Here is a 26839-nt window from a genome sequence, read left to right as displayed (position 1 = left end):
ACCTGTATCTGGAGCAGCTGACTGAGACAATGTAAGATGCTTCAACTGCCCGTGGGCATTACACAGAATCTACACTACCTATCTCTATGTAGTGTGTCTTGTTGTTTTCCGCAAGCAAGGGTGGGAGAAGATATTTACATACTTAGCAACATGATCAAAATGCTGGCCAGTGAGAGGTTCTCTCCCCCAGGACCTGAGCATCGGTCCTGGAAATCCAGGGAGCGTAGGTTGGTCTTTTCTGGTAAATCAGATGGGAAACTGCTTAAGAGTTTCATTTCCTTGATTCTGAATTCACTGTGATACAGTCCAAAACATCACCGAGTGTGTGTGGGAGGCTTAGATTTGTGTTTAGATTTGTCTGAGTGTCATCACCCTTTAATTTCATAAGCATTTAATTTTAGTATGTCAGTGAGTCGTTGGATAGGGTCTGTTTTGGGGTTTTGTTGTTGCTTTGCAGTGATGGGGACCCACCTGTCTGCTTTCAACTTCTTCTGCCTCCCATCTCCCTGTGTGACCTGCTGATTTTCAGGCCTAGCATCCTCTGCCTTACGAGGAAGCACAGAACTTGGAGAGAACTCCTGGAGCAGTTGTGCAGATTTCACTCTGATGTTGGTGACATCTGGGGTCCGGGAGGTTTTCCTCTCTCTGGGCGACGTGGTTCAGTAAGCAGCTGTGTTGCTAAGGAGCTGGCCCCGGGTCTCCATGGTGTCTGGCTTCCAGTCTGTGGCTTTGTGTTTCCAAGTTGCCAGAGAAGCTCGCTTGGTGAACGGCTATGTCCGCTCTGTGCTCCCCACCCCCGCCTGGTTGGACCAGCTCCTTTGTCCCTGTGAAGTGTAGCCTTGCTAGGAGATGACTTCCTCCAAGAAGCCGCCTCCAGCCTCTGGGCTCTACTGCATTAATATCAAGGATAACATTTGCTTTTCTGTTTTCTCGATCACCAGTGAGACTAAGCTCAGGAATAGCGCTGTGGTCTGCAGCTCCTGCCAGTGTGGCTTTCACTTGGGCCTAGGACAGAGGTGACCCCGGGGAGGTAGACAGCCAGTGCCTGAAGGGAGGAGCGTGCATCTCAGTACAGGGCCAACCTATTTCCCCGCCCACCCACTCAGAGCACAGCCACAGTGGAGGTGACAGGGGCCAGCCAGAGTCTCTCTTCGGGGCCCCTCCTTGCTCCTAAACTCTGAAACATTCTGAGCAGAATATCCAGTGCTGGGTGCAGAGGGAGCAAAGTCAGGAGCCCGAACAAGTGAGGTAACCAGGCTGTTCCTCGTCCTTGGAGCAGAGAGAGCACAAAGGGCCGCCATGAGCTGTGGGCGCTGCCGGGTACAGAGTGAGCCAGGCGTCTGCAGGAAGGTGGCTTTCCCAAACCAGCAAGCCCAGTGAGCTCAGGCCTCCACCTTGTCTGTAGAGTCCTGCTTTGTGCCCACTGCCAGTCCCTAGAATAGACTCCCCGACACTCTATACACACAGGTTCCCAGCGGTGTCACAGCCCCAGGCCTCAGCCCTCAGCCCCTCCTTGTCTGTGCTGACCATTTAGGGAACAGATCCTGGGTGATGGTCAGATAAGAAGACCCCCGCAGCCAGCAGGGCCACGGTCGCTCACTTTACAGTCTGGTTTATAGCTGGAGTCGTGTCACAAGTCACAGGCAATTTTCATCACCCACCCGGGTCAGGAAATTCGTGGTGAAGGTTTCTACAGCAACCTGCACTCTCTCTCGGGGAAAACAGAGACCTCACAATGGGGCCTTTCAGAGACCCGCCTGGGCTGGGCAGCAGTAGCAATTCAGTGTGTTCAGAGCACAATGGGACCTAATCAGAATAGAGAGGAGCCATGCATTGTTCTTCGCTCTGTGGCCATCTGCGGTGTCCGCTCCTGGCCTCGCGGGTACTTGTTCCTCTGGTGGTGAAACCCAGGGCTCACTTGCTGGCCTGCCGAAGTGCTTTTGACTGACACATACATAGTAACGAGGGTGTGTAAAGATGCTGCAGAAACACACTGAAGACGTGCGAGGGCCTGGGAGTGCAGGGCAGTGGTACAGATGTGCTTAGCTGGCTGGGGGCCCCGGGGTCAATCCCCAGCACCTGCCCTCCCTAAATAGATTTCATCTGGAAGAACCCACTGGCTACATTGAAAAATATGCAGACCACTCTTCCAAAATTCATCTTGGGCTCCTCAAAAACAACTTTAAATTACTTTAAAAGGGAAAAATAACAACAACAACAACAAAAAAAAAAAGTAAAATTACCTCCTGCCTGTGTTCAACCACCAAGAGGAGCTGATAGTTCACATTCTTTTTTTTTTTTTTTTTTTTTGTGCCGGGGATTGAACTCAGGACCTCGCATTTGCCAAGCAAGTACTTATGGTGCTGAGCTAAACCCCCAGCCGATAGTTCACATTCTTAATCCAGAAACAGCGAGGAAGGTCTTTTAAAGCTGAATTCAGCCACTTAGCATGTGGGCCACCGTTACACCAAGCCAAAAACACTGTGGTTTCGCTAGAATGAAGACTCGAAGGGAAATTTTATTTTCTTTTTCGTTAGAGCATTTGTGGTATTTTATTTATTCATACTGATTGCTCTGTGTGATCCAACCATTTTCTCTGGATATTTAGACTTCTAGTTGTTTATTTCCTGGGTTTGTTTAATGTTTGCCTCAAGTTTAATTTAAATCATTTGCCTTTTATCTTTCGCAGCACCTCTGGGGCTGGTTGTCTTTGAAACCTTTTGTTATCTTGCTTGCTGCACTGAATTTGTAAAACATAAAGTGAGGTTATTTTTCCCCCTAAGTGAGAAGTTACAGTTACTTCAGTCCCTTAGACACAGCTGACCACCACCAAACAAATGACATCTTTTCCTTTTCAGTCCAGCAAACCTTGGTTAGCTCGCGGCTGCTTCCAGGTACTCTGGGTGTTGGTTGTTTGACTAGTAAGTAATACTATGCGTTTGGCCCAACTCCTGGAAAGGGAAGGGTCACAGACCCAGGAGAATAGCAAGATGACTGGTGCTACTTCTGCTTCTCTGTCAAGTCAGGCAGAAAGGGTTATTTGTACCCTTTGGAGCAGAGTCCGCACAGCAAGGGAGGCAGTGGATTCCTTGCGGGGCTATTGTGCCTGTTGTGTCTGAGAATTTCTGTGAGGTTTTTCTTTGGTTTTGATGTCTTGTTTTGAGACAGAGGCTAGCTATGCAATTCAGGCTGGCCTTGAATTCACTACATAGCCCAGACTGGCCTTGAACTCACAGCAATCCTCTTGCCTCAGCCTCCCAAGGTTAGGATTATAGGCATGCACCACCACACCCAACTGTGAGGTTATTTTTTAAAAAATATGCTTCCATTCCCTCACCCTGCTAAGAGGTACCTTTGTCACAAGATCAAAAGATCAGAGTTTGTTCCCCCAGAAATTCTGAATGAGAAACCAGATTTTAACAAAGTCATGGGGAACTGTCTTTGAAACCAGCGTCTAGAAGCGCTTGGAACCAAACGAGGCTGAGGCCCAGTTTCATGGGTTTCAGCGCTGGTCTCAGCTTTTTCTGAGCCTTCTTACTGCCCCTGTGGTCACTTGTTCAATGTGCCAGAATAGCCCAGCTATTTAGAGGGCGGCAAGTGCTGCCTGTCAGGTTGTCTTTGTTATTTTTCTCATTGCTGAGACAAAAATACTGGACACCCAGAGTTAAGGGGGAAGTGGTTTACTTAGCTCACAGTTTGTGGAGGTTTCAGTGCTTTATCAGCTGGCTCCCAGGCAGGGTGGTGTGGCAAAGGGGCATTGCAGAGGACAAGCAGCACCGAGTGACCAGCCACCGCCGTAGCTCCTTCTGCCCCTTATGCTTGTTTAATTCTAGCACCAAACCATGAATCAGTCCCACCGTACATCCTTAATCCCAGGAGTGCACACAAACTCCAGATTCAACGGCCTCTAGAAAACCCCACTGAGGACCACAAGAGGCTTTGTTGGGACATCTAGACACAGCCATAACATTAGTGAAGGTGATCTGTCATCTACTTTGCCATTGAGGGACCCACAAACAACTTCAGGTTCCCCCTGTGGAACCTGGAGAGAGCGCTACCTCTCTCAAGATATTGTCAGAGTGGGGGATCCATTTCTTGGCTTTCCATCTATAACCCCCAGGGAAGATGGACTCCCTGGTGTTCAGCTCTTCCTGTCTCCCCGGTGTCACATTGAGATCATGGTGCCACCCATTCTCTAGAATTCTTTTGAGGCCAAATAAACCAACACATATAAAAATTCCTAAACCTTATGGTGCAGAACCTCCTAATGATATGAGTTACCTTTTCAGTCTTATTATATTGTGCAGAAAACAATGAGAAACAAGTAGCGATCGTCAAAAATTTTCTCACATGGAAATTTGGGAGTGGAACTTGAACAATTATTTCTAAGATGGCAATATGTAATCCATTAACTAGTGATTTCCTACTGTTCATTTTTTTTTTCTGTAAATCTGTATAACTTGTACCCTTTCCCAGCTTTTTTTTTTCTTTTCTCCTTAAATAAAATTAAAAAAAAAAAAAAAAAAAGAAATTTGGGAGTGAAGGGATGAGACCTCTCACACCCTATAATCCCACTGGATGTGGTCCACTTGGGTAGCATTTTCATTTTTGCTGACTGCAGCAAGAGAAAGCACCAGTAGCCAGAGGTCTCAGGTTAGGTGATAGCTTTCTGATACCTGCAGGCTGCCTCCTCCACCGCCATCCATCTCCATCTGGCTTCTGTGTTGAAGGGCATCCCATCCACAGAGGCTTCTTTCGTGATAAGAGGGAGAGATTTTAGGGACATGAGCCCCAAAGGGGGTCCATGCACCTTCAGATGCAAGATAACCCACCCCAAGAGCATGTTAAAATGTAATTTATATTTCTCTTTACATTAAAAAACAAGGAAGAAATGAGTTCTTCTGTTTACTGTATAAATCACTGCTGTCCTTCAGCAATCAGAAGGCCAGAAGGTCAAGAGTCCCAAGTGCTAATGTTTATTATTTGAGAAACTAAAAATATTTAAATGCTTCTATGCAACCAATTATGCTACAGTCCTCCAAATACTAACCATATTCTTCCCAGAAGCATGCAAGGATTGAAACCCCTGCTCCTATGCTCCCCTGGGAGGACTCGCTGCAGGGTCCCACAGGGTTGGCTTTGACTTGGGGAGACCCAAGTTCTGGTTTTGCTTCCCCTCCGGAACCAGCACCACTGACACGTGGTGTCACCTCCCCAGGTTCAGTTGATTGGCAGAAAGGTCCCTCTAAGCGAGTTCAGGACCTTAAGATTCTGAGTACGAATGTTCTGCTGCCCCCTTCCTTTCCCCACTAAGATCCTGGTCTGTTCCTCCAGTCATCTGTCCCCCACTGCAGTGGATCATGGTCCTCAGAGGATCCTGACGTTGATGCCGTGTAACTGTGCCACACTTGAGCACCGTGAGCCTTTGACAGTTTTGCGTGCTTGGGTCCTGTTTCTGCTGCCTTCTTGTTAGCCATATGACAGGACAGTGGTCCCTTCCCTGAAGCTTCGCACATCCAGTGAGAGCGGTCTCTCTCCATGACCATTTTCCCCAGTGCCATTGTTACCCCCAGCCAGGCGGAGCTGCTGGTGATGCTCACTGTGGGCTGCAGCGAGGTGAGTTGGAGCCTTGAGCTCCTGCATCTGCCCTCGAGCCCTGGGTAGTGGCTGCTGTTATCAGACCTGCATTTTCCAGAAAAAGAAAGGCGGAGAGAAGTGACAGAAGCTGCGATTGGAGTCCTTGTTTTGCTTTTGCTAAACGTCCTCGAAACATGTAGCTCTCTTAGATGTGTTCTTAGTTGTAGGAATGCTGAGACCTCTCAGAATCTCTTCTCTGAGGAAGAGCCCCCTTGCTCCCTCTGCCAAATTTCCATTTCCCGTCCCTTCCACCACACCTCTCGTTCCATTCTAGAGCTTTTGAAGTCTGCTTTGGCCTGTGGTGGAATCTGTAGCAAGGATGTGAGCAGCTCACGGGAAGACTGAGAGCCTCTGTTGGTGGCCTCCCTAGAAGCATAGTGATGCCCTGTCGTTCTTTCCCAGAGCTCACTTATTGAGTGGGTTTGGGGGTAACAGCAAAAGCCTCTTGGAGATTTTGTAGGCGAGAGATGCTCTAATCAGATGAGGCTGGTGCCACTGCAGTCTAGGTGTGTCTTCTGAGACACAGCTACGCGCCTGCTGGCCTACCTAGGGCTTTTAGTTGCGTTTATTCTTGAGCTGTGTTCCTGCCCCTTCTGAATTCTTAAGCTCAGCCCTGATTTTACTTCTCTGAGTCCAAAGGTGGATTGGAGGAAGAGTCAGCAGGGCAGCTCTGAGCCCTCTGCAACTGAGGGGAGCAGGAAGCCACCCTGGGCCGCTCTGCAGACGTGGAAGCCTGTGTGCTGATGGGTGGCTGCTGCTCTGAGATGAGCCCACAGGACCCCTCCCCGCCATCAGCCAGCCTCTCTGGGGCCCACATCCCTTGGCTGGGCTCTGCCACACGCCTGCCACCCCAGCTACTCAGGAGGTTTAGGTTGGAGGAATCCTAGTTTGAGGCCAGTCTGGGGCTACATAATGGGACCCTGTTTTAAAAAAGCAAACAAAAGCAAAATCTCTGACTGGTACATTTAACTCTTTGGTACCCTAAAGATTCCTAGACAGATGCGTCTGTGGCTGGATAAATATAGGAACAGGGCATCATGCTGGCTGGATCAAGCCAGATCATTCACACTAAGGGTCCAGTGGTGCCTCTGCCTGATGGGCATTTCTTGATTCTGTTTGTGGAGCCTTGGTCAGTGAATGGGGCACCCAGAGAATGCCTCCTGCCTCTGAATTTGGCTTTTTCCTGAATTCCACATCCTCAGAGCCCAAGGTCCCCCAAATAAAGGCTGCCCATACCCCAAGACACTGCTTATCTGTCTGGATTCTTCACCAGGCCCACCCAACACCTCATTTGGGTCACTTCAATTTCCAGTCATACCCTTTGTACTGTCCTGGTGTTTCCATGCTGGCTTTCACAGAAACATAGGTGAGAAAATCTGCCAGCTTCTGAAGCTTTGGAAGAATCGAGTGTTCAGTTATGCCCCCACACAGTCCAATTTCCCAAAAAAAATAAAATCTACAAGACATGTAAAATGAGAATAGTTATTCTGTGTCTCATACCGCTGATGTTTGTATGACTTATAAATAATGTATGTTTTGTAATCGATAGAGAAGAGATGCTGTAAGCGAATTGAGTCCTAAGGGACTTTCTAATCAAACTGTTCTTGTGTAGTCTGCATATTTTTCTTTCTCTCAGAATAGCATCGAAATAAGGATTCTTTTCTTCCATGGTACAGCGTGATACTTTATGTGACAAGAAGTTGGTCGTTACCTTCCTGTGTTTTATTTCTCTTATAGTCGGTACCATGAACCAGAGGCACTGGAGCTGATATTTCTAGCTGGTTGGCCGTCCCGCTTGCTTTGGCTTCTTAATTCATTGAAAGAAATGTGCCGAGCAGCTTCCGTCTCTTCTGATACTAGCCTTTACAAGTCAAAATTTAAGTACATAGTCTGATAAGATTTTGGAGCCAGGTGCAGTGGTGCATGCCTATAATCCCGGGATTCGGGAGGCCAGTGCTGGAGGATTGCTGCAAATTCCAGGCTAGCCTGAGCCACATAGTGAAACTAAGTGTCAAAAAATAACCCAACCCAAAACAAAACAAAATCTGTGATGCTGGCCTTGCCCAAGGCATGTGAGAGGGAGAGCTTGTTCCTAAGTCTGTGAATTCGAATCCACTGCTAGATTGCATTCAAGCATTTAAGATCTCTGCACTTGAAAACAGGAGCGATGGGGATTTCGGCTATTCAATGCATGACATGTGTGACCGACTAGCCAGAGACTGACATTGTGTGGCTCATGGTTTAATGAAAGGAAACAGATCAAAGTGAAGTGAGTATTTAGCATATACAGAGCCTTAAGAACTGGACCCATATTATTCCATCACTGTGTTCCCATCACTAGGGATGTGGTCACAGTCTCATGGCCGTGACCAGGCAGAGTTGGGAGAACTGTCTTCAGGGGCAGCGTGCCCCAGGGGGGCACATGAGGAGGTGGAGAAGCTCTCTTCTGCCACGGAGCAGACCTGGGGTCCCTGTGTGTCCCTCCTCAGTACCCATTCTTGCCATGGTATGATCATTGTGAGCCAAAGCAGCCTGCAGCTAGCGGGTTGGGCTGTGGCTGCTGGGCGCCAGGCACTAACCTGTGGGAACAGATGTTCCCCAGTGGCCAGCCTCTCAGCACGCTCTGTCTTTTGCAGGCCATGCACAGCTGGGGTGCTCTGTGCATTGGCTGTGGCTTTGTACTGTACTCTCTGCTCTGTGCAATACCTTCTTCTCTGTGGATGGCAACAGTACTAGAAGGGCTTCCTTGCGTTGCTATGCAGGTGAAAAAATTTGATTCGTGGCCCGTAATGAACATGCAGTAAGGCAGTTACTGTGGACTTTAGAATTCTTACTTTTTCTAGTAGTCTCTCGCTTTGTTACAAGAGGCAGCAACACTGGGTTTAAGTGCAAGGATTTCAGCTATCAGAGCTGAACAAGTTACTTTTGCTCTCTGACTGGTCAGGTGGTGGGGATTAAATAAGTTACCATAGGAAAAACGTTGAGACCAGTACCTGGTGTGTTATGTAATAATGATAACTTTCGGTTTCATTCATCCAAGAAGTATGCGTGGCCCTGTGTGGTCACTGCACTGGGTTGTAGGTGGGAAGGTGGATGGAGCCAGGTCCCCGGATGGCTTCCCAGAGAACTGCAGGCTGCCCTCATGACACCCAGAGGACCGCAGGATGGGCGTCCCACTCCACGTGGTGTGCTTTGAAACGTCTGTCTTCTTAGACAAACTCACCCTTGTATGATATTTATCCTTCAGGATCAAGGCAAGTTATAGAGGATAGTTGATGGGACATTTGAAGCATAAGATTGGTAGAATTTGAGTACATAAATATTGTTAAAAAGAGTTGAAAGGAGGCCTAGGAACACTGGAGCGAGTCCTGTGGCAGAAGGATCCTGCTGAGAGCCGCAGGCAGGAGTGATCCTCCAGGGGCAGCCTGTGTGTGCTCGGGGTGCCTTTCTGCTTCTCAGGGTGACAGCGTGGAGGTGGAACCCAAATGGGCCTTTAGGCGTGGAGAGGAGATCGCTGGGCTCAGCAGGCTGTGGCCTGACAGTGGTGGCTTGTCATCGCTGTGTAGAGAGGGGAGGGTGGCAGCTACAAAGTTCACAGCAGAGCTTCTAAAAGTGGGTGGCCATCAACCTCACCAGTAAAACCACTGTGTAGTTCCTGGGATGATATTTGCATTTTATTATGGTGTTTCTGAATAGTCAAAATCTTTGCATTTTTATACTCAGCTGGGATTAAAGTGACTTAATATCCATACCTATAATAGTCCCTCGTCTCTCATGTTATATGTCATGGTTCATCACGCCTGAAGTGTGAGTGGTTGTAAGAGGGACTTGGTTATTATGATGATTATTATTATTGTGCATCAAAAAGCAAAACAAAATCACCAGTTATACCTTGAAACCCTGTTGATTGGGATACATCCTAATTTTGACATGTTTAAATGTGGAGGAAAATACATTTTAGGATTGACAGAATGTGTTAACTGTTTGTTTACAATATTAGATTTGAACCATTCATTGATAGAGAAAATAACCCTTTTACAGTTGAAATTTCAGGCAGAGAAAGTGAAAGAAAGGCTGTTTCTTTTCCTACAGGGGCTCATTGTTATCTGAAGAGTTTGCTGTTAAAGCTATAAGCTGGAATAAATAACAGTAACAAAAAGATGGAAAACCAGCAAATGAATATTTTAATTTCACTTTGCAGGATGCTTTTATATCCTCTATCTTATTTGATCAGATTTTTCCCCCACAAGGAAAACAGCTCGAGTGTATGTTTTATAAAAACATGCTCATTAGAACAATACAACTACACAGAGATAAACTACTTAGAGATAAATAACTGCAACATTGTAACATACGGTGATACTGTATATGAATACTGTCACGTGGTCACATTGGTGCAAGATGAGGGTCACTTAAACCAGCCCTTGTTTTTTATAAATCATTTTGCCCCCTTCCCTGCTCAATTAGAGCATCGGTGTTGCTGGCCTGGCGTGCACCTCCCACGCTTAGCTGCCTAATTACGCAGGCAGCCCTGCCCCCAATGAGCCTCTGCCTGAGTCAACCCCACGTCTGCCACCCACTGCACGCTCCAAAGCATCCCAGGTCGGGTGAGAGTGATGCTGGCTTTGGTCGGGGACCACTCACACCTGCACTGGACTCGGGTCGACCCCTGGCTTTGAGGGCAGCGCTGGAAGTGAGCTGCAATGCAGCACAAAGAGCAGAGCAGAGGAAGTCAGAAACCCCGCCGTCAAGCCACAGACATGAAGATGCTGCCCCAGTGCTGACCTCACTCTAGGGTCAGTGTCCTTCTAGCCAAGTAGGAGAAATATACAAGGTAGAACCACAGAATGCCAGCTTAAAGATCAAAGCTTACATAAAGGTCTGTCCTTTCCCTGGGACTCAGTGGGACAAAAAAGCCCCAGTTGAAAGTCCACTTAGGCCGGCTGCTGGCCAGAGCATCGCCGCTGCCCAGTTCCCACAAAGAGGCAATGGATTATCTGCTCAGTGACATTCCAGGCCCAGATTTTCTGGAAATTACTCCTTTTATCCTTTGGTGCCCACCAGCCGGTCAAAGGTGCTCCATGCGATACTATTTTATAGTCTAGATGGCATCTTCCCAGCTGCATTTCAGATCTAGAAGCAGCATAGAACCTGGTCTTGAAAATGTGGTCCTGGCTTTTGGCTTCTCGGGTCTGGTCGGTACCTAATACACCTCAAAAATGCTCGGTTCTGTTGCCATTGTTCTCGTGGTTTCTATTTATTTTTAAATACCGATATAGAGCATTTGTAATGTGAAAATCAAAATGCTTCAAAACCCTAAGTTGTCTGAACACCGACATGACTGTACAAGTGGAAAATTCCACACCCATCTCCTTCCGCAGGTCATAATCAAAACACAGACACACTAAAAATAATGTATAAAATTACCTCTCGGTGGTGTGTATAAGAAATATCAATTTTATCTTTGGACTTGAGTCCCATCACCATGATATCTTATGTATATGCAGCTATCCCAAAGTTTGAAAAAGGCCAAAATCCAAAACACTGCCAAACCCAGCCAATGAAGATAAGGATACACAGCCTGTAATGTGCGTATGATGAAAAATGCAAATTGTACATAAAAATATAAACAGAAAATACCTGTCAGTCACCTTCTGACTAAAACCCCAGACCTCCTCATAGGTCCTTGCATTCTTTTAGCAAAATAGCTGCCGCACACAGACTGTTGGGGTTTGCCCTGAGATGTGCTCCGGGCTTCTGTGTTGAACGTTCCTCCTAATGTACCAGTGCTCAAAGAGGGGGCTGTTAGCTAGTGGTTAAGTCACAAGGATTAATCCACTGATAGGCTCATAATCTGATAGGCTATTGTAAAGTGATAGGAATTTAGGAGGTAGGCCCTATTGTGTTTCCTACAAAATAAGACCTAACCAGAAAACGATCAGCCTTGAAAACTTAAAGATCAGAAATACCCGCCCCAGTTAGCCCATCCTGGCCTCACCCGCCGTCACTCTGCTCTGTAAGGTGGGTAAGGCAAGGATGGGCTGATCGGGGCTGCCACGTTTGTTCTTTGGTTTTTAAGCCTGATTATTTTGCAGCTAGGGCTTATTTTCAGGGTAGAGTATTTGGGGATGTACTCTGGGGGCAGGGGTACATTTCCTGTTTCCACCCTGTTTCTCTCTCTCTTTTTTCCTTCCTGGCCATCATGAGATGAGCAGCTCTCTTGCCCCATGAGCTCTGCCATGATGTTCAGCCTGGCCTCCGGTCTAACCACCAACCGTGGACTGGCACTCCTGAAGTCCAAGCCAAGATGAATCTTTCTTCTAGTGGTTGTTTCTCTTGGGCATTTTGTCACAGTGACAGAAAGTTGACTAATACACATGTCTTTTAAAAACTGTTTACCATCACAGTTCTTTACGTTCCTGCTGTGGACGGATTGCTTTTTTCCTCAAACGGTGAATCTTACTTCTCGGTCAGCACGTGCAAGCCTCCCTCATGACCGCATTTTCATGTTCTAACCAGTTCCTAGCTGGGGTCCTGCTTCCCAGGTCACAGTGAGCCATCTGCCAAGCTTCCAGGTGTTTCTTGAGGTAACTCCTAAAACAAATGTTTGTGGTCGGTCACCTGGGTGCTCGCTGGTCCCACTGACACCGCAGCTGGTGTGTTTGTGCATTTAACAGCCACTGTTGTGGGGTCTCTAAGGAGGCTTAACACTGACTGTGTTTGCTGAGGTCCTCTGGCAATCTGACCTGCAAGGGGCTTTGGCAGGCTGCTGTCCTGGGCAGGGCAGGGCAGGGCATTGGGACAAAGGAATGCCACCTGTGGGCGCTGACTCACCTTTGGCTTCCTGTTCCTGCCTTGGTAAACACTCCAGTTTGAAGGCTCCACCTTGAACTGGTCAGAATCAGGCGGTGAGGTTCCCACCCCGAGGCAGGCTCCAGGGAGGCTCCGGCCTGGGTGCCAGCTCCAAAGGGTGACAAGCAGAGCCATTATGTGGATATGGCCATACTCCACTTTCTGGCTCTCGTCTGTGAATCGTTGCTTTTTTCCTCCCGTTATGGTACTGGGGATTGAACTTGGGACCTTTTGAGTGCTAGGCTGGTGCTCTAACTGCTGACCTACACACCCAGCCCTGTTGAGGCAGGGTCCCACCCGCCCAGGCTGCGTCTCCCAAGGAGCTGGAGTTACAGGTGTGCACCCCCACAGCCAGCCAGTTACTTTGCAGTAAACTGGATTTTCACTGGAAGCTTCATGAGGGTCCCAGAAGGTCTGCGCTTCAGAACCCCTTTTCTCGTGGGGACTTCTCCCTCGTGATTCACAGGGGCTGGCAGGGCGACGTTCAGTACTTCATGGTCCCCTCCTTGCTGTTTTCATTTCATAGTGGCCTGGAGTGGCAGCCTGCCATCTCCACGGCCACTGAAGGGTGGAATAATACCTTTCAGAGCATCTCCTTGTTTAAAACTGTTGCCATTTTTAGTGAGAGAAGCCGAAGGAGTTACCAAAAAAAGAAGCCCACAGAAACCAGCAGTGGCTTTTCTTGAGGCAACGGGACAGATGACACCATGCAGAAATTTCCATCCAGGGGTGGCGTGGGGGGTGGGGCGTCCCCTACTTCTGCTCCTCACCTGGGGAGGGAGTAGGAGTGGGAGGCAGAAACCAAAGACCCCCATGGTTGAGGTTATCCCTCCCCCCACCAACCAGAACCGGACCCGGAACATTCATGCTCACACATCTAAGGCAGCAGTGGGTGTCCACAACTTCCAGCCCCTGCTTCCAGGGCTTTGGGCTGGGAGTGGCGGCCCGGAGGCTGGGGGGTGGCCCTTTGGGGTCCTGAGCCCCGCTCACTCTTTGACTTTTTTTTTTTTTTTTTTTCACTCTTTGACTTAGTGGCTATCATTTGAGGAAGCGCTCTGGAGGGGTTGTGCTGTTACCAAGCTGCACAAAGCAGCTTTGTGCCTCACTGGAGGCACCTACAAGTTGTCCTGGGCTGGGTAGCAGCCTGTGGGTGAGGGCTGGTGGAGAAGACTGAGTTCACAGAAGAAACTCTGGGTGCCTCGGGGAGGGAGGGAGACAAACAGACAGACAGACATGTGCAAGGCAGGGACGGGCTGATGAGCCTGCTAGTCTCTAGGTTTTTAAGGCTGATTATTTTCCCACTAAGCCTTATTTTGGGGGGAAAGAGGGTGTCAGTTTCCTCCACTGTGACATGGAAAGGTCACCCATTTGACCGTTTGGAAGGAGACACAGGTTGTCCTCCAGCAGTCAAATAGCTCATGGCCTTGCATGATGCTTCTTGATGTCTGAGCTACCTGGCGTCACTTGAAAGCACTGTACATTGGAGGTGCGTTTACTACACCTCACCTAGGAATACCTTGGCTTGGCAGCAGGGTATACAAAGTACGGGTTGCTTTCCCTTGTGATCCAGGCCAAGTAGGAGCCGCAGATCCTCAGCACCCCGAGTGGAAAGCATGACTTCTACTGAGTGTACCACTTTCTCAGCACTGTAGAGCAAAAGAATTGGAGGTCAGGCCACCCAGGGTCAGCCCCTTATGTGGTAGCCACTCGGTCACCCTGCTGGTTCCTTCCACTGTTGTGGGAAGGCTGGAAAATGGGTTAAAGAAGATCCCAAAGCCAGGACGGGAGCATTCTAACCCTAACCCTAAGTAATTTTATAGAATTGACACTGTGTATAGTTCTGAGAGAGCCAACTCTATTGTGCAGGCAATTTCCTTCTGCTAGGCTTTATGGCAGCATGCCTTCAGAACCTTCCAGAACTTTCCAGAACCTTCCATAGCAGAAGCCCAGGACTAGTTCACTTTTCCTGTGACAGCCGCTTTCTGGCTGATTTTTTAGATTACTTTCTCCAGAGCCTTTTAGAATTTGTCCTTAGCAAAGAACTAAATAATGTAGCAAATTTTTAAAAATGAAATGTCAAGGTGGCTTCTACCTTGTTTCTTTCCACCACCTCCTTTCAGAGATCCCCTATCGCCTTTCCTCCTCCTGGTTTTGGTGTCTGAGCAGATGACTTTCTAAATGTCCTTCCTCAGAAGTTTCCTCTCCTTCACCTAAACAACTCAGCAGGGAACCCCATGGAGGAACAGGGTCCTCCCTCGCTGGGTCCAGTGCATGATAATGGGCCACTAACCCTCATGATGTGGGTGGGTATCCTTCGGGGCATGGTGACCACTCAAGTGAGGTCCCTGGGGGGCTCCCTGCACCACAGCCCCGGGACACACAGGTATCCCATCCAGAGATGCCCTGCAGCCCACCACGTACAGGAGCATCCAGGCTAAGCCATAAGTCCCCAGAACAGTCTAGGGCTGAGGGCTCCTCCACTCAATGAAGCCCAGGGACGAGGTGGTGTCCCCCACCTCCTGTCCACCTCCTATTCGCCCAGCAGTGACTGTGCATCTTTTGAATGTAAAAGGCCAGCACTACGATGTCTGGGACCAATCTGTGAGTGGAAAGTGCTCCAGGTGACTTGAGAGGTGGTGGCAGTGGGACCTTGCCACTGCCAGATACACAGTCCTTCTAAATTTGCAAAGTGAGCCCAGCTCTCGCTTCCCTCTCTTTACTAATTTTTACCGGGAACTCAGTTGAACAGTAAGAGTTTGGAGGCATCCGAGGTGTCCTTTGTGCTCCCCCGCTGCTGGCCAAGTGATGCGGGTGCTATTTTATGTGACCCCCCCCGGCCCCCCCCCCAGCGACTCTGCTTATCCTCACTATACCAAGTGACACAGTGGGTTGGGGTAATTTCTCCCACTTGTTTGCAGTTGGCACAGCTGAAATTTGAAGCTGAGTCTGCTGCATTTCACTTGGGTGGGTATTCGGGACACAAAAGGGTCTGCGGTGTGTTTTCTCCCTGCAGAGAGGATACGTAGTGTCCTAACGGTCATGTGGTTTTGTCCCCAGGGGAGCAAAGGTGCTTACCGCTATCACTGGCAGAGCCACAACGTCAAGCATAGCGGCGTGGACGACATGGTGCTGCTCTCCAAGATCACTGAGAGCTCCATCGTGGAGAACCTGAAGAAGAGATACATGGACGACTACATCTTCGTATCCTTTTCCAGTTCCAGGGGACCCCGCTGTGACCCGAGTGTCAGTGGCTTTATACTCGTGTGAGAGTCACTGACCATCTGAACGGATGTGAATGACCGTTGGGGAGGGAGCTCTGTACTTCCATGTTGCTTGGTGCCAGCCGTGCAAGGGCAGATGTGGTGCTGAATCATTTTCGTGGCATCTGTAAGGTTAGGATGCAGCTGGGCCTTTGCTCAGCAGGAGTGTCCCTTTGAGGTTCTGCTGCCCTGTCCTCACGGTCTACAACCTGGGATCGCCCTGCTTTGCCGGGCTTCCTGATTGCACATTTCAGGCCAAAACTAAAAAAAAGATCTCCTGATACAAAAAAAAAGGGGGTGGAGGGGAGGGAATTTCCCAGCTTGCCTGCATCTTTATGTTTACCAAAGGCAGCACAAGAAGCAAACTATTGAAAATGCCTGACATTCCTGAATTGTTCTTTATGTTTCAATTTAGCTTTCCAGATGCTATTTCTTTATAGGCCTCTTAAAAATGTGGAATGGAAATTTGATTCAAATGGGTTGGCTTCATTATAAACAGAGAACTGCAATGTTTGCTTAAATCCCTGCAGGATTCAGGAGTTTTGTTTGGTGCAACCATGGGAAGAAATAGTAGCAGAATTATCCTAAGTGTTAGTAATAGCACTACGAAGATCTGGGGAACATCTGTCCTAGCAGAAAGTTGAGCTGCTGTTACTCGAGAGGAGTTGTCATCAAGGATGACCTAGGAAAAGAGCTGCTGATTTAACACAGATTGTCGATTTTAACCCAGAAGGTTTGGGGAAGAGGTCTGTGCATAGCTTCTTTCTGTGTCTCTAGCATGGTTTCTCTGTTAGTAGAAGCACCTGGAACTCAGTGACAGGACATTCACAGGATGCCGGAGCCATCAGTCTGACGCCAAGCAGTACCGCTTTGCAGTGCTATTCCAGAGGGCCTGGACCATTCTTCCTGATACTGTGCTGCCGCCTGTTTACTGCAAGGGAACTTCCCAAGTAGCTGTGCAGTTCAATTCTAAAGGAATACTGAATATTTGGATTCGTTCACTATCTTACAATAGCATCCTGGCAAATTTTTTAAGTTGACAAAATAATTGCTACACCCATGGGGTAGGAGACAAACCCTATATATATTATGGAACGATTCAATTAGGCTCATTCACATAGGTGCTCAGTGCTTGTTTTTGTGTGTGTGATACAGACATTTCAAAGCGACTCTTTCACAATGCTAACCTGCACATCGCTGTGTTGTAAACTTAGCATTGTGGCCTGTTGAGTAGAGGGGGCAATGCACGGCTCACAGATACACCCTGCCCACCCGTTCCTGAATTGCAGTGGAGCGCATCCTTCCATGGGCTGGCTGTGGCTGCTCGATGCCCACACGCAAAGCCTGGGCGCTGAAATCTCCCTCTAACTGTGAAGTCCGGAGTGGTCACTCTCGAGGCTGGGAGTGTAGCTCACACTTAACCTGGCACACACAGGGCCCTGGCTTCCATTCCCAGCGCCGTCCGAATCTAAAATACTTTCTGGTCCATTATAGATAGAAATGTACTGACCTCGCTGCAGATATGTGTGCTCAGTTTCCTTTAATTCACCTACAGGAGAACAGTTGTGTTTACTTGGAATTGTTATTCAAAAACTTAGATGTGTAGCAGAGCAATAGAGTGCTCGCCTCGTATGCACAAGGCCCTGGCTTCTCTCCCCAACACCAGGAAAACGAAAAAGAAAGGAAGGAAAACATTGAAAAATATGCTTCCTTTGGATTTGTCACCATCAGAAATTTTCAGTCACTTCGATGGTGCATGGGAGCTGGCAGGTGAGGGGACACAGGGCTGGGTGGTGGCACGGGTGCCTCTGGGCCACTGGGGGTCACACCTGGCCCCCAAAGAGCACAGTGACCTTTGGAATTTCTGTGGTCTGTTTTCCCTGGCTTCCTAGTCTGCAAAAACGGGAGCGATGATAAGCTGTCCCCATGAGGTGATTGTTGGTGTAGCAGCGCCGAGTAGTCAGCTCACATTATTGTTTAGACGTTCTAATCATTTTTTCTGAGTTTGCTTCCAAAAGTTTAATTGTAAATTTGAAATGCATTTGACTACAAAACTGTTTTAAGTGAAGGCCTGATGGGTCCATGAAAACCTTGGTGTGTGGGTTATGCTCAGTGCATTATTTACAGAGAAACAGGGTTTTTGATATCTCGGCTGAGAGAAGACAGAAGATGCAAGCATCTGCAGTCAGCCTGCCTACAACTCGGACTGCCTTGGTCTGTACCCTAAACTCTGTCCCCCCGAGACAGCGGAAGCCTTGTGGGCAGGGACTGTGTTTCATATGCAGAGAGCATGCTGGGGAGAGCCTTTGAACCAATACACCCTCCTGTAAATGACACACGCTAAGCCTAGAGCAGAGCGCTGCGGTTACTCAGGGTTCTAGCACCCCGGGTCCACCCCTGTCCCCCTCTGGGACCACAACCTTGACCTCCACTTGTTCTCTGACACCCATCTCAGCACAGTGCACTGTCGTAAGTCTTTACTGACGATTTGTTGACTTGAAGAGCTTTTTAAATTCGTCCGGGACTTTTCAGTGACTCACAGAAGCGGGCTGATGAATGACTGCCTTTGAATCAATGACTGAGTAGTCCTGTGTTCTATCAAGGAAATGAGTTACTCGGCCCCTCATGACTTTGTTTTAGAGATTTCTACCCACTCAGGATCTGGGAAGCCTACGTGAATGAGATTTCCATCAGTAGCACAGAGGGGCCAAAACCTCTGAGGACCCTTGAGGCCCTGAGGGGTGTTTCAGGAATCCACCCTGAAATGTGGGAAATCTCCTCCTCCGCTACCCACCACTTCAGCGTGCAGGGAATAATACAGCAGCCCAGCATTGTTAGAAGTAAGATTTTCCCCCTTTGCTGTGCTTAATTAAGGCAGAAAGAAGCATCGTTATCTAAGTGTTTGTTTTCCCTTGTCTACACTTAGTATCAGCACACTGCCTACAGCCATCGGCTAGTAGTACATCCAGGCCGAATGTACAGTTCTCGGTTCTGTTTGAAGAAAACCTGCCTCCAAAATGCTGACTTTTTTTTCCCACGTGGCCCTGGAGTTTTGAGCTATTTATCCTAAGACATCATTTCTTGCCGCTTGACTGATGGAGCTACTTTCCTGTGCAGAGCTCTCTGGGCTCCTTTGGTCCAGTTTCTCCACACTTGCTTTTCCTCAGAGGCCACACCCACATGTGTTGGGCATTTTTAACCCTCTGATTAGGGATCCAGAAGCCGGAGTTCAGGGCATGTGTGGGGCCATCCCGAGTAACGTCTGGCCCTCAGCAGCCCGTCCCCGAGGACTTGGTGGGCTATGGTGGGACAATGGTCTCAGAGCTAGGGCCAAAGCTCAAGTTCCTGTCTAGCCCCTCACTCGTGTGTGACCTAGACATGTCGCCCCCTGCGCCATCTCCATGGTGGAGCCAGGGAAGCTGGCTCAGCAGTGTTGGCAATTTTGGGGAATTCACCGCTTATGAAAATGGTCCTAGTAAGACCATTATAAACATATAAAAGTAGGCCTACCAGTACAGTGCTTTAAAGAAAGACTGTTTTAACTATCAAAATGCAAGAAGGAAACGAAATAAAAAAGACAACAACTAGCCTGTATGTGGGCTGAACTGAGCCTTTTGAAAAATTCAGTGCCGTTTTCTTTTGGTCCTTCTTGGCCCAGGTCCGTGAAAACTCATAGTGTCTGGGGACCAGTCAGTTAAGATCAGCTGCGTCCCTCTGTCTCTCCATGGGCCATTAAATAAGATGGCATTGTTTTCTGGTTTCTTCGTATCATAGCTTCGTATCTACAAGTATTTTGAAAATTAACTGTAGGCCATGCCTTTGGTCCCAAGGGCCATGCAGGAGGTGACGGAGCTCTGCCTGAATTATTCAGGACGGGAAGGGAGTGTTAAAGGGGTGCCAGGAGTTCCCACCCAGCACCCTCCAGCAAGCAGCTGAGGTCTCCCGGGTCCATCCCACTGGAGAAGGTGGGAGCTATTTAGGTGCCTAGTCAGGCTAATTCTCACCTGAAAGAATGTTTGCTTTACATCTAAAATTGTCTTATCTCTGTTCTTTCAATTTAGTTTTAGCGACTCAGCGTGGAATTGGGCCTCATGGTCTGTTTCCCACGGAAGTCTTTCAACGGTTGTCTTCCATAATACTGCCTTTGAGAACCCTCTGAGGAAATTCAGAGGAACAGCGGTCATTTCTGTGTTCTGATCTCAATCGTTGATTCAGGATTAGGGTAGAGCAATCCAAAAGAGGTGTTTTACCCTCCTCTGAGTACCTCCTGAGTTAGTTCATTACCAGAATCTGTATTGTCTAGTGAAATTCAAGAATTCACAATATATCTCTTGACACAGCAGATTATTAAGAGTTTGGGGAAAGGGTGGTTACATCTGGAGCTCGTAGGCCTTGGAGCTCCTGTGTCTTGGGTGGTTAAAGGCTTGGTGGGTGGAAAGGGAATGAGGCAGACTGTATCTTTGGCTTAGGTCCTTGTTTATTGTGTGCAGTGATCAGTTTGCGTAGAACAAGGTGGCATTAATAGCATTAATAGCAGTCCCTCTACAGCTCAGGGAAGGAACCTTGTTCAAGGGACATAGCGTTTGCCATTGCTTGGTTTTACCTAGAGATGGATGTGCGTAAGAGTTGACATCCTCTTCCAAAACAGGATGGGTCTAGGGGTGCCATCTGTCTTGGCTTGGGGTTACTGTAAGAATCTAAACAAGAGGCAAATCTTACCCATTTGTTTTCATTAGGCTCCAAGTAGGAAGAACACTAAAAAATGCCTAGAAAGGAAGGCGGATTTTTTTCCTTTTCTCTAGGACTGAGGATTTAACCCAGGGCCTTTGCACTGAGCTACATCCCCAACCCCTCCTTTTTTTTCCACAGTTATTTTCAAAGTCTTACTCAACTGTTCACGCTGAGCTCAAATTTGCAGCCCTCCTGCCTTAGCTTCCCAGAGTACTGAGATTATAGGCGTGTGCTAACATGCCAGGAATTTTGAATGTGCAACAAATCCAAAGCACAGGTTAGACCATAGAGCTGCATAATCCAACCCTGCCTTCATTCCTGGCATTGCACCCGAGAGAAATCATGGGTGGCCAGGTACATTTGAATTTCAGATAAACAACAAATAATTTAATAAAATGCATTTCAAAATGACTTAAGGGGTGCTTCCTTTTTTGATATACTTAAAAGATAAGCATTTAGCCCTCAAATTTAACTGGATATTCTGTACTTTATTTGCTAAGTCTGACAACTCCACAGATAGCTGTACCTGCTGGTTGTAGAAAATTATCATTGCTTTTTGATTAACAGCATAGACGCTGGCACTTGGGAGGCTGAAGCAGGAGGATTGCCGTGTTTGAGGCTAGCCTGGGCTACAAAGCGAGTTCAAGGCCAGCCTGAACTGCATAGTGAACCCTATCTCAAAAAGACAAAACAAAACAAAAAACAGAGCATAGACTCAAGCCATCCTCCCTGAGGTTGAAAAATTGACCTGTAATTCACTAACTTGTACATTTGAGCAAGTTCTAAAATTTCTTCAAGCTTCACTTTCTTCCAAGTAAACAGGGTTGACCCTAGTAATGGAGTTGTCAGTTGTGTATATTAATGCCATGTAAATTTTCAATTATTTTATCATTTATTGAGTCCTGGGTACAGTGGACATTTCCTACCTGCTAAATGATTTTAACGATAGTACATTTATCTGTGTTAAGCTGTGTACCTTAAAGAAAGGAGGTCACCAAACTATCACTGATGTCATCTGACATTGACAACCGGAAATACACCTTTCAGTCTCTAGACTCCTGGCCCTTTTTCCTTAGCTCTGTGGTCTTTTACAGTGATGATTCGTCTCATCAACATTGTCTCTTACTGCCATAGCTGGCAGCCTCTGATGTGCTGTTAAACTACCTGTCTTAGTTCCTTTTCTCATTGCTGAGATGAAATACCCAGCACCCAAAGTTGGAGCGGGAAATGTTTATTTAGCTCACAGTTTGTAGAGGTTTCATTCCGTAACTGGCTGGCTCCAGCTGGCCACAGTCCATAACAGTCCGTAACTGGCTGGCCACAGCTCCTGGCAGTGGAAGACAGCAAAAGCAACAAGAGGAGAAAGAAGACTCTTTGTGTCCCTTCTATCCAATGCAGGTTCCCTGGCCTAGGATGGGTGTGGCGCTCACATCTGTAGTCCTGTGATTGGACCATGGATCAACCGCAAACTCCAGATTCAGCCACCTCTGAAATGCTTGCCCCCAAGCTTTCATGAGTCTTTGAGTGGACATCCAGACACCGTGACACCACCACCTCCTCTCTTATACCAGTTCATCTTCAACTTGGGGCATCTTTCAATTCAGTCAGGAAGGAATCAAAAGGCACTCTGTGTTCCGAGGCCGACACTGAGCCAAGCATCATGGGTGACTGTGCTGCTGAATTCCGCAGGGAGACTCTGAATGCAACCCTAGCTTAGTAACTGCTGTGCTCAAGGCCGGAGGAGGACAGTGGTGGGGAGCCAGGTGCCCTGGGTTGCTTTACTGTGCAGAGTTCCTAGTACATTAGAGTCTTCTGGGGAAGAAAATCTCATCTTTGTATGTGTTTGACTATTTACAGCTACTTATTTATAAGAAAATTTAATTTCACTCTTCATTGGTAACATTTTGAAACATTTTGAATTTAATGATTACAAGAAGCCAGGCGTAGTGGCTCATGCCTGTCATCCCAGCACTCAGGAGGCTGAGGCAGGAGGATCATTGCAAGTTCGAGACCAGCCTGGGCTACAAAGTGAGCTCAAGGCCAGCCTGAACTGCATAGCAAAATCTTGTCTCAAAAAAGGAAGAAAAAAACAAATGTTTACAAGAACAACTTGAGCTGGGCTCAGTGGCACCAGCCCATGGTCCCAGCCCTTGGGAGGCTGAGACCAGAGAATCGCTTGAGCCCAGGAGTGTGAGGCAAACCTAGCCTTAATCAGGGACCTGTCTCAAAAACAAAACAGAAGGGGCTGGGGATTTAGCTCAGTGGCATAAGCGCCCTCCTTGCAAGCAGGCAGTCATGAGTTTGATTCCTGGTACCGATAAAAAGGAAAAAGATGAAAAAAAAAAAAAAAAAAAACAGAACCCCAGATGCATAAAGAAACCGTTTCAAATGTGTGTGTGTGTTTACTGGCATTGCCATAGTGGTGGTTTTCCCCTTTCATGAGTCTCACAGAGGAATCAAGCAACACAATCCGCACAAACACTCAGCACAGTGATGCACAGAGGGGGTTGTTTTTTGTAGTTGTTGAGACTGATCTGGCTGTATAGTCCAAGCTGAGCTTAAACTTGCCATCCTCCTGCCTCAGCCCCCCAAGTAGCTGTTACAGGTGTGCACCACCATGTCTGACACTAAGGGAAATATTTTTTAACATTACAATATTTCAATATCTTGGGCACATAAAAATGTATTATATAAAACCATTATGGTCCAACGTAAATGCACCCTGTCTGTCTGAAGAACCTTCCTGGATGCCCCAAGCAGCAGTAATCCCTCCTTCCCTTCTATCTGACCTATTTTGGTTGGTAATTTTCTTCTAAGGAGTGTTTTATTGGTATCGTTCAATTCCCCAAAGCTTCTGAAAAGCGAGACTGTTAAATACCTAGGTAAATCTGTCCTCAGTCCGCCTGAGCGATAGAGTTCCAGTGGGAAAATCTGTACAGTGGAAGAAGAGGAAGGAGGGGAGCTGGGCTTTGCATGGCTCCTTGGCCATTCTTCTGTGTCCTTTCCTGGCCTCACAGGTTACTGGTCTGGAAAGACAGCATCTTCATTTATTTACAATAATGACTTCTTTGTGTCACACTTTGGCAATTAAACCTGTTGTCCCTCCTGAGGAAACGGAGGCTGGAGCTTGTTGGGTGATGGCTGTTGTCTGTGTGTGTTAATCATTTAGAAAACAAACATACAGCTTTTCATTTGGGCGGTCACTGTGTGCGCTTGGTGAAATTGTGTTTCTCTGAAGACTCACGATGGACCTTAACCGGGTTTCAATGCAGACATATATAGGGTCCGTATTGATCTCTGTCAACCCTTTCAAGCAGATGCCGTACTTTGGGGAAAAAGAAATTGAAATGTACCAAGGAGCGGTAAGTTATGTACTCTATAGATTACTGCTGTGTTCAGGGCTTTTAGGACGCGGTAATAGTTTTCCTTGATGCTGACAGTACATTTGTATTTTCTCATGAATTATTTAATGGGGGAGGCTCCGGTAACGGACAGATAAAGGAGGACGTAGAGAAAGGAGCACAGGATCAACTCATATTCGAGCCTTATGTATGGTCAGCATTAGTGGCGTGGGACTTGGGGCCCACAGTTGGGGGATTGTTCTGTTCCTACGTGAGCTGCAGGGTTCCAGGAATAAAGAGCAGCAATGGGTGAGAAGCAGTGGAGGGCGATTGGATTTGGTCTAGGAAGCTGTGGCTGGGACTCCGTCTCAACCTCACTTGCTAATGTGGCCCAGCTCCCTGCTCACACCCCGCCCTGGCCGGAGCCTCGGGGTCAGCACTGCCCTGTGGCTGCTCATTGTGGCATCTTTTTCCTTTTCCTTTTCCTCTCCCCGTCCTCTCTGCCACGCAGCAGAAAGGCACGTTCATTGATCCCAACCTGGGAGGCATGATGGTGAGCCCCCCACATTGTGGGGGCTGCCGTGGGAGGCAGCAGATAGACAGTGTCAGCGCTGGACCCAGGGAGGCTGCCAGGCCAGAGACCTTTGATAATGCTGCCTTTATGGGAGCCCAGCACAAGGGAGACACTGTCAGCTGCCAGGCCCTGCCCTGGTCCCTATCGGCCAGCCTGGGGCGGCAGGCACGCGGCAGGCACGGAGCTGGCCTGGCATCCTCCTTGGGGACAGCCGAGGCGCTATGCATGGTGGGGGAGTCTTTCCAGGTCTCTGGGAGGGCTGGCTGCAGAGGCCCCGTTAGCTCACCTGTCTTTCCCACAGTTCTCACTGTTGAGGTGTTGTAGAGTTTGTGAAAAAATTTATTTTTATTGTTAAGAAATAGTGTTAGCTGGGCACGCACTCGGGAGTGAGTTCAAGGCCAGCCTAAACTGCATAGCAGGACCCTGTGTTTAAAAACAAACAAATAAACAACCCAAACAATCCCTCCAATAAATAAAACCAGGCAAACAAGAGAGATAGCAGTATTGTACAATTAGTGCTTATCACTGTTTACCGGATGTGTGTTTGCAACAGTAATAAAGCAGGCTGGTACTGGCCGAATCCTCCTCTCTGTTTAAACCCATTTTACAGATGAGGAAACCCAAGGCTCAGATTGAAGTACTGGAATCTGCCGAGTTCAGGTTGAAGTCAGGTCTTCGTGATGCTCAGGGTGTTGGGAGGGAGGAATTAGGTGGGGGAAGGCCCACTCTCCACTTCTCCCAGGTCATTAGCGGCCCAGGGGTGCTGGGGTGGAAAGTGAATTTGAGAGACCCAGGATGACACCTAGAGGCTGACTGTCAGTTCCACCAAGCTGCCTTCAAACTTTCCTCAATGATACCGGCTTGGGCCTTTCCTGTTACTAGTGGTGATCAGTGCATCTCTTCCCATTTTCTGTTCTCTTTTCTTAAAATCCTCTGCTGTTTTGAAGCACTGAAGTAACCGTGCACAGCCCGCCTTACACTTAAGTCCTGAGGCCTGCCCAGGTGCCCGCCTGCCTGTGAGACGGGTAACACAGTCTCTGTGCTGCGTGTGCTTCCTGGGGGCCATCCTGGGAGAGGCCTCCTGCTTGGCCCTGGTGAGCTCGGCCGGAGCTCGGATCTCACAGAGCCTGGCACCTCTTCCTGTCGCACAGTGAGACTGGACTTTGGACGAGGTCATGCTTCTGCTCTCTGTATTGCTTGGCTTTGCCAATGCCTTTCCCACCCCTGTCCATCACCTGTGGGATCCAGGGCCCCTGCATCCCTGTCGTCAGTGCAGATGGAGGAAGACGGGGTCTAGATGTCTCTCACTCTGCGTCTGCTGTTCTTTCCACTGTTAGGTGCACTCACCTTCAATTTAAGAAGCCTTTTTTTTTTTTCAAGCTACGCAGCCACAATAAGTAGTTTTCTTTTTGGTGATTTTTGAGGGAGCAGTGAAGGTAGATGCCAAGAAACTGAACAGACAGGCTGAAGCCAAGCTGAGAGAACAGTTTAGGGTGTTTGCTTGCTGGTTTTGGGACAGGCTCTCCATAATAGTTCTGGCTGGCCTTGATCTCACTGTGTAGCCCAGGTGGCCTTGAACTCAAGGTGATCCTCTAGGAGAGTGTTGTCAGGCCCAGTTGGTTCCCTTTTGTATTTATGAGTAGATCAGCAGTTCAGAGCCACTGTCCCAAGCCCAGGGTACTGACTGTCCTTCTTCAGTAGGGTTTTCTCAATGAAGCTGTCACAAGCTGGCCAAACCAGTTTGTCCCGCTAAAGAACCACACCTCCCACCCTCTTCTCCCAGAAAAGAGTGCTTCTCCTCCTCAGACCTAGACTCGGTTCCTTCTGAGAGCCCAGAATCTGTGGCTTTCAGGCTTAGAAAAGATTACATAGGATCCTGGAGTTCGAGTTGAAGTGCCAAGATGCCAGATGATTGGCAGTTGTGTCTTTCACCTGTCATGGATCCCCAGAAGCACTGGGGTGGAATGTGGTCCCCACCCCCGTGGAGGTGTGCCTATGGGGAAGGGCGTGCTATCGGGGAATCTGAGTCACAGATCATGTCTAATGACAGACTCACACGCATGCGCCTGTAGAAGAGCTCTGCAGAGTTCATCCTAGCTTTCCCAGGGTGTAACGTCATCACCTAGGGGATTTTGTGGTCCTGGGTCATGCAGCTCGTGCAATGCAATTGTAGACCTTGCGACCAGACAGTGGTGCATTCCTTTCCAAGGCCAAGAGAAGAAATTCAGTGTGTTGCTCCATCGAATCACAGTTTCGTTTGTCCATTGTTTTTCCTTTCTAGGCCCAGTATGAAAACCCTCCCCATATCTATGCCCTCGCGGACAGTATGTACAGAAACATGATCATCGACAGGGAGAACCAGTGTGTCATCATCAGGTATGACAAGGAGCCCTGCCTAACCTTAGAAACGGAGGATGTCGTGCCCACGGTCCCCAGAGGGACTA

The 26839-nt window shown here is 48.1% G+C and overlaps 1 protein-coding gene across 1 annotated transcript in view; it reads left to right on the top strand.

Annotated features, from left to right (window-relative positions):
* Myo1e (myosin IE) overlaps window positions 1-26839 on the top strand; it is a 170717-nt gene that overhangs the window by 60329 nt on the left and 83549 nt on the right. Inside the window, exons 2-4 of the mRNA XM_013145478.3 lie at window positions 15547-15690; window positions 23753-23842; window positions 26677-26771. Of these exons, the coding sequence (XP_013000932.1) occupies window positions 15547-15690; window positions 23753-23842; window positions 26677-26771 (329 nt within the window). The remainder of the gene's footprint in view (window positions 1-15546; window positions 15691-23752; window positions 23843-26676; window positions 26772-26839) is intronic.

Source organism: Cavia porcellus, unplaced genomic scaffold, assembly GCF_034190915.1.
Source record: "Cavia porcellus strain 051 isolate PalLab524CR breed Dunkin Hartley unplaced genomic scaffold, mCavPor4.1 scaffold_38, whole genome shotgun sequence".
Taxonomy (NCBI): Eukaryota; Metazoa; Chordata; class Mammalia; order Rodentia; family Caviidae; genus Cavia; species Cavia porcellus.
This window is presented reverse-complemented; position numbering and strand designations above follow the sequence as displayed.